General features: G+C 38.9%; 1 protein-coding gene across 3 annotated transcripts in view; it reads right to left on the bottom strand.

The window, feature by feature from the left end:
- The window catches only part of LOC126092057 (major facilitator superfamily domain-containing protein 6), a 222425-nt gene that overhangs the window by 42703 nt on the left and 166931 nt on the right, over window positions 1-12791 (bottom strand). For all 3 annotated transcript variants that reach the window (XM_049907467.1, XM_049907484.1, XM_049907476.1), the window contains exon 4: window positions 4636-4987. In XM_049907467.1, the coding sequence (XP_049763424.1) occupies window positions 4636-4987 (352 nt within the window). The remainder of the gene's footprint in view (window positions 1-4635; window positions 4988-12791) is intronic.

Here is a 12791-nt window from a genome sequence, read left to right as displayed (position 1 = left end):
GTTTTTTCCTTGTCATTACACCTTGAGACATCCAACTTTCTTGATGAAGTTACTGTCATTTGTCAATTTCTATGGCTTCTCTGAACAAGTGGGCATGATAGCTCTTTCCCACGGTGAGAACTTATACTTGTCCAGAGAATCCACAAGTCCACAAACATGACGACAGCTTCAACAAGGAAGAGGAAAATCAAGTTACTGTCACTAAGAGACTCAAATGCGCAATTGTGAAACCACTGTTCAAAAAAGGTGATGAAGCTGATGTTTCCAACTACCAGCCAATTTCATTGTTAACAAGTCTCTCTAAAACCCTAGAGAAACTATTATTCAAGAGAATCATGGATCACCTTAATAAAAATAAAATCCTAAATAAAAATCCATCTGGCTTCCAAAAGGGTACATCAACTGGACACGCCATTTTCTCATTTTTCACCCAGCTCCTTGAATCCATAAACAATAAAATGTCACCAGTTGGAATCTTCTGTGATCTGTCTAAAGCATTCAACTGTGTAGATCACAAAATTCTGCTTACAAAGACTGAGCACTATGGATTAAATGGTAAAGTAAGGATGTGGCTCCAGTCATATCTAGACAGCAGAAGGCAGTTTTAAACAATTTTGCAATGGCACCTGCCCGCTCTGACTGGGGCACAGTAAAATGTGGAGTGGCACAAGACTCAGTGCTGTGTCCCTTAATCTTTCTCATCTTTATCAATGATGTGCCATGCTGTATGACATAAAAAGCACACTTCACCCTGTTTGCTGATGACACAGTGATTATGATCGACAAAACAACCAATTGCAGTCAAGAGAACACTGTGACCACTGTATTCAAAGAAGCTCTAGATTGGTTCACTTCAAATGGTCTGTCACTTAATGTGAACAAGACTCAATTCATTCAGTTTCAAACAGCAAATAAAAAAATAGGAAAATATTTAAATAAAAAGTGGTGACAAAGAAATATTGAGAGTAGTGTCTTCCAAATTCCTGGGATTACACATAAACAACAATTTAAACTGGTCAGTTCACCTATGTAAAATACTGAACTCATCAGCATTTGCCATTCTCTCAGTTTCATGTGTTTGTGACTTTGAAATACCTAGGATATTTCCATTCACTTATGAGATATGGTGTCATATTTTGGGGCAATGAGTCATGAGCAAACGAAGTCTTTAATGCACAAGAAAGAGTCAGCAGGTTTATGACTAGAGTGCACCCCAGATGCTCTTGCAGAAACTTACTCAAACAGTTCAGGATCCTCACCATGCCATCTTGGTACATTTTTCACTAATGTGCTTTGTAAACAATAATCGTACAATTTACGAAAGAAACAGTGAATATCATGATAATGATACAAGAAGTAAACATGATCTTCACAAAGATACAAAAAATCTCAGCATGGTACAGAAAGTAGTACATTATTCAAGCATAAAAGTATACAATAAACTTGTTAAATCAGTCACTGAGTATATGACTAAATTTTAAAAAAATTCATGAAACTTTATCTTTTGAATTGTTTTTTCTATTCTTCACAGGAAGTTTTTGACAGTGTGTAACAATTAGAACAATGTATTTAATTTTAAGCATTCCTATAAGAACTGATTATGTAGCGCTAGCATATCAATTAATAACAGAATGCTTTTTATATGTATTAGAATGTAACACTTATAAATTGCTTATGAAATCATTATTACAACTATAATCTGTTTTGTTGTTTAAACACTTTAACCTCATGTATCTGTTTATATATGATTCAGTTTGTAAGCCTCATGACCACTTAGGTACGGTTGTTATTGTAATAATCTGACATGTTCTACATCCTAGCAATACACTTGCATCAAGGATCTATGGAACACAAAAATAAATAAATAAATAAATAAAATAAATCAAGGTGAAGGAATCCTGGATCCCCATGCTGCAGCAAATGATTGTTGATTGTAGTAAGTGGAGAACCATACCAGTAATGACCAGGGAAAAGCTGTCAGACATCAACATGACAGGTACATATAATCCTCTGCTGTAGTCCTGACTTCCTCCCCCACCACCAGCAGAGAGTGAAGCTTTGACAATGCCAACCTCTCATCATGGTGAAACATCACATAAATCTTCAAACAAATGTCATAAGGGTCCAAAAAAAGATTCAAAATTTTGTACTATGCCTCTTTTGGGACAAAATTTCATGATTGACTAACACCTTGACCAACAGTGGAAGAACAAAGCCTGTTTACTGTCCTCCATCACCTTTCTGTCACAGTGTGGGGATGAAGGAGGCAACATCGAAGTTCCTGCAATGTAAGTGTCTACTTATTCTCACCCAGGCATCTGCAATGGAATGAAATATGTTTTCTTCATGATAGATTTCATGAAACAAAGAGAGAATTGCAAGAACAGATAAGCAATTTTTGGACATTTTCTGTCAACAAAGTGGCAGCATGCACTGAGAAGACTGGGGTGAGATTGGCAGCATCACTCACAGGAGCACGCAGAATGAGTTCAACTGCTGTACTGAGTGAAAGATAAAAAAAACTTTTGATATATGCAAAATGCAAACCAATGAGCCAATTCCTGACATGTCAAAAACAGTGGCAAACCTCATTAATGACAACTAACCTCAAACGAACAATCTGTCCATCATAAGGAAGTGATTTTCTTATCTCCAAAACCTTACCTATGGAGAATATCATTAATAACATCAAAATAGTCACTAGGACCCTTCCTTGTGAAATAACTGAGGAAATATGCACAGAAACTACTTAGTCTAGTGATGGTCATTTCATAACACATACACTAGATGTGGCAACTTGTAAACTTCTGTGAAGTTTGGAAAGTAGGAGACGAGGTACTGGTGGAAGTAATGCTGTGAGGATAGGGCGTGAGTCGTGCTTTGGTAGCTCAGTTGGTAGAGCACTTGCCCATGAAAGCCAAAGGTCTCGAGTTCGAGTCTCGGTCCGGCACACAGTTTTAATCTGCCAGACAACATATTTGTTTGTCTCCTTTCTCAGTTCTTCTCTTCAGCTCTATGAGAATTTTTAAAACTTTGTGTGTGTGTGTGGGGGGGGGGGGGGGGGGAGAGGGGCACACACATGTGCCCACATTTTACTACTGTCAGTAGCTATTTTGGTAAAGTGATTTTATTTATGGTTGTATTTTTCACATGTTTATTGTAGAACATTTGTGAAAAACAAATAAATAAGTAAACATATCATCAGTTTTGATAGGGAAAGCATAGAAATTACCTGTAAAATAACAATACACATTTTTCTGGGAAAATTATTGTAACATAATGCAGCCAGCTGCAACAAACTCCTAATTATGAATCTGATACTTAATCTCTATGACATATGGGATTAGACGAATTGAAGAGCAAACATGATGGTGGGAATTAAAAGTCAAACATTGAACAATAATAAAGAAAATAGAAAAATAATCACAGCAGAAAATGCGTGCCCTGACTGGGTCTCAAACCGGAATCTCGTCCTTACATGACAGACGCTCTATCCATCTGAGCCACCAAAGACACAGATGATAGCGCGACTGCAGGGACTTATCCCTTGCAAGCTTCCCGTGAGACCCACATTCCCAGCTGCCCACAATCTACATACATAATGTTCCTAATAGATACTTTGCCCATCCACTCATTACTCATGCCAACTAAGGCAACGATTCTCGAAAGAACAGATACCACTGATGACCGTGCAGCTTCTCTAGAATAAAAGATAATTAATTTAAACCCTCAGCTGCCGCCAGGTGTTGACATACCTCGATGGGGACAGCTGAAAATGTGTGCCCCAACCGGGACTCGAACCCAGGATCTCCTGCTCACATGGCAGACACTCTATCAATCCAAGCCACTAAGGACACACTAAGTGGGTGTGAGTAATGAGTGGATGGGCAAAGTATCTATTAGGAACATTACGTATATTGATTGTGGACAGTTGGGAATGTGGGTCACAAGGGAAGCGTGCGAGGGGTAAGTCCCTGCAGTTGCGCTTTTTATCTGGCTCTCCTCGGTGGTTCAGATGAGTAGAGCATTTGTCATGTAAGCAGGAGATCCCGGGTTCTAGTCACAGTCGGGGCACATATTTTCAGCTGTCCCCATCGAGGTATGTCAACAACACCTGTCGACAGCAGAGGATTTCAAGTAATTATCATTTACACCACATTATGCCAAAAAAGTGTATATCGTGCAGGAACAAAACTTTACAACAGGTTACCAAGACATAAAATCTCTTCCTGAACTACAAAGCTTTAAAAAGTCTGTGACAGCCTACCTTCTGAAAAACTGCTACTATTCAATCTCATAGTATCTTATGCAAGAAAAAAATGTAATTTGTATCTGTAATTGTAGAAATAAGTTATAAATATACAGTATTTTAAAAAATTGTAATTATTAACTGTATAGATCCAATTTGGTATAAAAATTCAAATAAGTATGTTTGACATTTGAAAAACCAATAGCTAAAAATGTTTTCTGTCCAATATCCTTAGTACAATATATGTACTGTAAAAGAGATTTACATGGACAAATAAATAAATAAATCATTAAAAAACTGATTGTTCCACAGTATTTCACTGTTAAATATCTACTGGACTGCAAACTTAAAATGCAAGATTTGATATACAAAAAAAAATATCTTACCTAGAACATCAAAGCAGATGGCATCACTTACACTATTTGAAACATTGAAACCAATTGTTCCCAAGGACATGAGAATCACAAATATCCAGAATGCTGCTGTACCATACAGACAGTCATTGTTGCTGTTCTTATCCATAGCACATCTAAAATCACAACTTGTTCTCGGGTCCATGAGAAAGGGATAAAATGTTGCATTGTTTCCAGTCAGACACAAATGAAGGCTTCCATGAGAAGATGTTCTACTGTCTGTATACAGAACAGCAGGAAGACCAGTTCCATTAAAAGAATCATCACAAGTCCAGTCACACAGCACAATTTGCGTATCACCACATTTTGTCTCATTATGTATACTCTGAAAAGAAAGTTTCATTTACAGTTGTATCACAAAAATAACAACAGTCAATCACATGTTGATAAAAAAGGTTAACTGTGAGTTAAGAAGGCAGGAGATTTGGTGTTTCTTTAAGGATAAGGATGGATGTACTGAATTTAAGATGCGTCATATAATGGGAACTAGCATTTGACACTCTAAGGCAAATGAAAGTCTATTGTATCTGGACATTTTTATTAGGTAACAAATTTACTTAATTTTTTGGATTATCAATCTTCTGTGTGGTTTGTAAGATAAATTCAGGTCAATGTCGTCCCCTGAATTTTTGTACTCTCTACATATTTCTCAAATAAAACAGAAATTTTCATATTATCCTCTGTCTCTTGCTTTCACTTCCACGCAATGCTACAAAAGTACATTCTCAGAAATTTCTTCCTCCAGTGAAGTCAAGTGTTTGATACTAGTAAACTTATTTTGGCCAGCAATGCTGTCATTGGCTGTGCTAACCTGCTTTTATGTTCTCCTTGCTTCATCTGTCGTGTTTTATTTTGCTTTCAAGGCAGCAGAATTCCTCAATTTGATGGTCCCCAATTTTGATGTCAAGTTTGTAGCTAATCTCATTTCTGATACTCCCCATTGCTATACTCTTTCTTTGGTTTACTCTCAATCCATATTCTGTACTAATTTTTTTGTTCATTCCATTCAACATGTCCTGTAATTCTCCTTCAGTTTCACTGAGGGTATCAGTGTCATCAGCAAATCTTATCATTCATATCCTTTCACCCTGAGCTTTCATCATTGCTTCTTCAATGCATAGATTGAACCATAAAGACTAAGTCCTTCTTGGTGCTTGTGCATGTGGTATTACCTCGTCTTTCCCTATAGCTTAAACTTATTTTCCAGGCATCTTTTAACCATGTCCACCACTTTTTCCAGATCAACAAATTGTATGAAAGTGCCTTGATTTTTCAGAAGACTTGCTTCCATTATTCAGCACAACTTATCTGGTGTCATTACCCTTCTTAAAGCCAAACTAATTATCATCTAACAGATGCATATTATTCTTGTCAGCAACTTAAACACATAAGTTATTAAACTGGATATGAGGTAGTTCTCATGTCTGCCTGCACTACTTATCTTCAAGATTATGTGGATGAAATTTTTCCAACAATCTGATGGTACGTCTCCAGACTCCTAGATCCTACAAACCAACTTGAATATTCAGGGATGTTATCTATGCCTTCTGCCTTAGCTGATACAAAGTCTTGTACAGTACTTTCTAACTCCTGACTTAAACACTAGATCCCCATTTATATGCACACTGATCTGTCTGGTAACATTTATAGTTGGCCACAGTCGGTGGTAGAATGATGTCCCACAGAAGAGAGAGCTTTGAGATAATGACAGAAGTGACGTCCCATGAAGCAATGCAAAGGTGGCACTCTGAGATGGCCCAACACTTTGACACACTTTCTGTGGTGTGCTCCTCAGTCTTTGGTTTTGGGCAAAGTTCATAGTAAGTGGTGTCCCATGAGGTAATAGCTTGGTTTCATTGTCAGAAGTGATGTCCTGCAAAGTGATGCAGTGAAGGCACCAGGTGAGTGGCCAGCAGTTGACAGACAGCCAGCCAGCATGGACTCTGACTGGAGGGACCATGAGATGTAATCAGCATTGATCCTGGAGCAGCTGGTGTGCTCAGCAAATGTGCCTCCATATTGAGGGTTGTAGATGGTTGGCACTTGCTCACAGAGTGGCTCCCAATGTGGACTGCTGCACTCAGTGAAGCGAGCTCCTTATTGAGGAATCACAGACAGCCAGATCTTGGCCACAGAGTGTCTCTTGATGTGGATTGCTTTAGATCAGCCACAAAGTGATCTTTGTAGCTGGGTTGTGAATAGATACAAGGAGCAATGACAGGAGGCTTTTGATTGGCAATAGCAATGTAGTGCCAGCACTGGCAGCACCATCCGTTGCAAGGTTCATGTCACCAGCAAACGTGACAACTGCTGGAGATTCTGAGGGAAACAGTCCCACATGTTTATGTGTATGGCAGATTGTTTACCTGTGGTTCCCAGGGCCCATATAGTAAGCTAGTGAGGAAGGCAGCCACTTGAAATAAACAGCTATACGAGTGGTGGATGGGTCACAGTCACAAGCCGTACAATGCAATACCCAATCCACCATTTTCTACTGCTGCTGATATTATCCTATATTCATATGACGAGAAATTCTTAATTTCTTTGCATTTCACTTTACTGACCCACACTGTATCTAGACTGAGTTATTGCATTTCTCTTTTCAGATTTTATAGTTCCCAACTACACTCAGACTTCTGACATTGGAGGCATCATCTCACTGAATATTACATTTCTCTGGTTATCAATCATCATCTTATGGTCACTGCTGCCTTCACTGTCCCCTCCAAGAGGTCCAAATTGGGGACTAATCCAGATTCTTTTGCCAATGGAGAAACCATCATGACAATTTTTCAGTTACAGCACACATTTCTTGTGGATATAAACCACGTGCATTTAAAGCAATGATTTCCATCACCTTCTTCATCCTTATGTTGTTTATCTTTGCTCAGTCTTTTGCCTTTTAGGAGCAGTTTCCCACTCATGGGCAACACTGTGCCCCCCAACCTCAGTTCACACTCCACCCTCTTCGGCAAAGCTGTTGCCAGTGAGTGTCTCCTTATACCATAAGTCTTTGGTTACCATTGCTGATAATTTTTATTCAGAATTTAAGCAATGGAATCAGGCTTGGGACACATTACATTTTAGCTACTTGTGAAAGACGCTACTCCTAGGTCATGGTGACCATTGACTGAATTTATGGCACAAAATTTTAATATTTAGATAAAATTTTCTGAAGCTTCCTGCTATGTCAAGTGGTTTAAAATCCATGAGCTTTTGGCTGAGTGCTCCTTGGCCATTTTCAAGTGGTGTCAAATGATTAATGCTGCTGTCCTCATACAGCCGCACTCCCTTCAGTGACATCACTGTTGCTCACTCCAGTGCCATATATGACAATGTTTTTGTTGCATACTTGTCACATCCTCTTCAACGTTTTTTTAGCTGGATTCCAAGCTGTGCTTAGCTGCAGGCCACTGTCTTTATTGAGGGTACTGTCAGAAATTTTTATCTCGATTGCTTCTTTTATAATGTTGACCCATATGTTTGTGTATGCAATATGGTACCTGTTTTCAAGAGCGTGTTCTGCTACTGCTGATTTCTCAGGATACTGCAGTCAAAAACATCTCTAATGGCCTACACAGCACTGTTCAGTAGTACAAACAGTCAGTCTGACATAAAATTGTCCACACCCACATGATATTTTATATGTTCCTGGCTTTCTGAGACCTACATCATCTTTCACAGCCCTCATTAGTTGTCAAATTTTTGCTAGGGCACTGAAGACCAACCAATTTTGTGCCTCTTTTGAAGTCAACTAACCTTTCATGTTATTAAGCCACAGAATGGCAAAAATGGAAGCTGCTTTGTGTCCTCCTTTGGGGGCTTACTATGAACATTTCTTCAGCAAGATGACTTGCAAAATCTGGCAGTTGTTGTAGCAGTTTTCCTCGAATACTTTTCATAAGTGGCTCAATTCCTTCAGAAGGTTGTAAGCATCTGAAGTGGCTTCTGCGTGATGCAACCAGGTCTTCAGAGCAGAACCTTTCTGCAAAGGGTGATGATAGCTGGTAGCATGCAGATAATGGTCCATGTGGGTTGGTTTCCAGCAAACAATGTTTCTAAGACACCCATTTTCTTTACGGTAGATGAGATTGTCAAAAACAAGTCAAGCCACCATTTGTCTCCACCTCTATCATGAACTTTATGTTACCATAAATGCTGCTGATGTGTTCCATGAATTCTTCTGGCTTTTTATGTTCATGAGACATATAAATGATAAAAACAACTAGGCTTTGCAGGAGCCATGTCCAGAGTGATTTCTAACAGTAAATAAATCCGTAACAGTGTTGTAAAATAATTGGGAGAGTAGATCTATAAAATCTTTAATGGAAATGTGCATAAATAATGACACCAAATCAAAGCTTACCATCATATCTCCTCCTCTGAGAAGATGGTGTCAGCTGTATTCTTGATATGGTGCCCACAATGACCAATGAGCAAAGTATGGAGGCTGACAAGATGTTTTGTGGGCCTGTAAGCTGGTGATCCAATGGCATTCATGATGGGACATACGTGTGTGCTCTTCTTGTGAACTTTGGGTAGGCCATACAAAGTAACTCATCAAGGTGCCTGAGGGAGGAGCTGTTTAATAACATTATCTTCTTGAGAAGCCCTGACATCTTCCTCATTATTCAGGATGTTGGGTTCTTGGTAGTTTACGATATGTCTCCTCCTCCAGCATCAACTGGATCTTCACATCATAATTAGCTTGTCCCATAATAAAAGCCTCATTTCCATTGTCTGCTGGCAGAACTATGATAAGAGGATTGTTACAGAGCTCATAAAGACCATTACGGTCAGCTCTTGTCATGTTCAAGGTTGGATGCTTGGATTTTGAAAGAATGCAGCCCGTTTGGTCATCCTGCAATCTCTAACCTATTGAAAAAACTCCAATTAATTTCATGCTATCTTGTACTATTTAGTCACAAGGGACAATTTTTCACTGACTTCTAAAACAACAGGCCAATGATTCACCTTTTTTCAGTATACTAATAGTTAACAAAGCTCATAAACAAAGAAAAAGAAATACCATCTCACTACCTAACAAATAACAGTACACTCAGTGAAGCACAGAAAGATGTTATGGTGAGTAAGTCACAACAATATAATTTGCAGAGGCAAAGCTGGAGTGAGGATCTACAACTATTTTGAAGAAAAGCAGATACAAGGGCAAGAGAAATTTCTAAAAAAACTATAATCAATCAGTAGCACCAAAGTTGGCAATTGGACACTCACGGACAACACAGAAACTGAGAAAAAAGGTAGCAAAGGAAAAGCAGAAATGCTGAACTCTGTTTCCTGATGTTGCTTTACAAAGGAGGCTCCAAGAGTACTGCGTGAGTGTAATTGTCACACAACTGAAAAAAATGAGTGGTATAGATATTAACGCCAGTAGTGGGAAGAACTGCTGAAATTGAGCAGGGCCCAAGTGACCGGTGTAATCGCTCTCCGACTCTATACAGAACTTTCAGTCAAGTTAGCTGTTCTTCCAACCATAATATACAAGGCGGACCCAGAAAATAAGTTTCCCTATTTTTTAAAAACAAAGACAACATATTACATGAAAAGCTTTATTGGCAACAGGTACATCAATGTTTGAGCCGTTTTTTGACAGTAACCAAAAGAATTGAGACACTTGTCATATTGTGGGATCAACTTTTGTATTCCTGTGTCATAGAAGTCTGCAGGCTGTAAATGGAACCAGCCCGTGTGATAGTCATCTTCAGCTTTTTGTCATTGTAGAAACACTGGCCAGAGAACAGAAATTTCTTGATGTGCAAGAAAAGATGGAAATTGCTGGAAGCAATATCAAGATTGCGTGCTGGATGATCAAAAAGCTCCCAGGCAAACTTCTGTAAAACAGGTGCTGTGCCCTGAACTGTATTAGGGCAAGCATTTTCAAGGAGCAGCACAACACCTCCAGTAAGCATTCCACACCTCTTGTTCTGAATGGCACATCACAGTTTCCACATTGTTTCACAGTAACGGTCATAATTCACTGTTTCACCTCTGGGCAGGAAGTCAATGAGCAGAATGTCTTCCTGTCTCAGAACACCATGCACATCACTTTCTGCACTTACACAGTCTGTTTAAATTTCATCTTAACTGAAGATCCATTGCGACTCCAATGTATTGACTGCTGCTTGGTTTCTGGGTCAAGTGAGAAATTCATGTCTCATTGTCCATGACGATTCCCTCGAGGAACTCATCGCCGTCATCGTGATACTCCTGCAGAAATGTCAGTGCTGCTCCAAAGCTTTTCCTTTTGTGCTTGGGTGTCAGGTTTTTTTTTTTTTTTTTTTGCAGCCACCTGATGCACAATTTCTGAACAGCAGGGGCTTAGTGACAGTTTCAGGCAACAAGGATCACAACCACTGTTGAAACTGGCTGCTGAGTTCAGTAATCATGAAGCTATGTTTCTCCACGATGCACCGCTGCACCAGCTCGACCGGGTGATCATTGATGAGGGGTGGTTGCCCATGGCACTCTTCATGATGGACACTTTAACAACCTTCAGAAAAAAAACCTACAGCAACAACACACCATCTGTTTGCTCACGATGTTCTGCCCATAGACCTAACAGAGCTGCTGATGAAATTTGATGGACTCTATGTTTTGTGTGTTAAGGAACCTTATCACTGACCAAAGCTCACAGGTGGTGGGAGACTGAATAAGAGATGCCATTTTGGTGCACTGCTGCTGAAGTACTGGCACCAGGAGGGACTTGTCCAGCTGGCATTTGATTTTCACGCCTTAGATCTGTTGCGCATCCAGAATTTCCTCAGCTAAATGCGTACTTTAAAGGAAACAACATTGGGAAACTTACTTTTTGGATGTGCCTCATACAATAGATACCTTGATCAAAAATCTGTCTCAGTACCTATAAAAAAGCACAGGTCACTCTTGTTTACAAGAAAATGTATACAGAAGTGACCCATAAAATTACTGTTCAGTGTCAGTGACATCCACTTGTTGCAGAATCTTAGAACATTTTCATCTCAAATATATGTTAGCTTGAACAGAATGATCTCCTCCATGTCACCCAGCAGGGATTATGGGAACATTAAACCATGTGAAACACACTTCATGCTTTTCTTACATGACAAATTGGGTGCCACAGATCAAGGTAGTCATGTAGGTGCAAGTATTTATTGACTTCCAAAAATCAGTTAATTCAGTGGCACACCAATACTTATTAACAGAAGTTTGATTACATGGGATATAAGAAAAAATTTGTAAATGGACTAAGGATTTCCCGGTAGGAAGGCTACAGCATACTATCTTGGATGGTGAATTACTGACAGATGTAGGTAACTTAAGATGTGCCCCAGGGACATGTGTTGGTACTCTTGCTATTAATGACCTGGCAGACAATATCATAAATTAATAATCTCAGACTTCGTGCAGTTATCTGTAATGAAGTGCTACCCAAAAAAAGCTCTGCAAATATTCAATGAATTATTGACAAAATAATTAATTGGATAGATAAAACATCTACTCACCAAGCAGGCAGAACACACACATAGCTATCGGAGCCACTGGCTCTGAAAGATTGCCTAATTACAACTGTCTTTTATATGTGCATTCTGCCACTGCTTGGTGAGTAGATTTTTGTCTATAACATTAAATTATTCCACAAATATTCAGTCAGATCTTGGTAAGATTTCAAAGTGGTGTGAAGAGTGACAACATGTTTTAAATGTTCATGAATGTAAAATTCCATACTACACAAAATGCAAAAACATCGAGCCTATGGTTACAACAGCAATGAGCCCCAATTGGAATCAGCCAGCTTATACAAATAACTGTGAGTAACAATTTGTGTGGTTATGAAACAGAATGACCATGTGGGTTCAGTTATAGTAGGCAGTACACTTTAGTTGGAAGACAAAATGCAAATGCAATCAGTCTACAAAGAATATTGTTATAAAACTCCCATGCAACCCATTCTAGAATATTTATCAATTGTATGGATTGAGTACCAAATAAGACTAATAGTGCTACTCATTGTAAACAAAGATGGGAATCCTGAATGGTGACAGCTTTGTTCGATCAAAGTAAGAGTGACACAGAAATACTGAAAAACCTGAAGTGGCAGACACAAGAAAATAGAAGTCATGAAAGTAACT

Source organism: Schistocerca cancellata, chromosome 1 (assembly GCF_023864275.1).
Source record: "Schistocerca cancellata isolate TAMUIC-IGC-003103 chromosome 1, iqSchCanc2.1, whole genome shotgun sequence".
NCBI classification, from domain to species: Eukaryota; Metazoa; Arthropoda; class Insecta; order Orthoptera; family Acrididae; genus Schistocerca; species Schistocerca cancellata.
The sequence above is the reverse complement of the archived record's forward strand: the minus strand, read 5'-3'. Positions and strand labels throughout refer to the sequence as shown.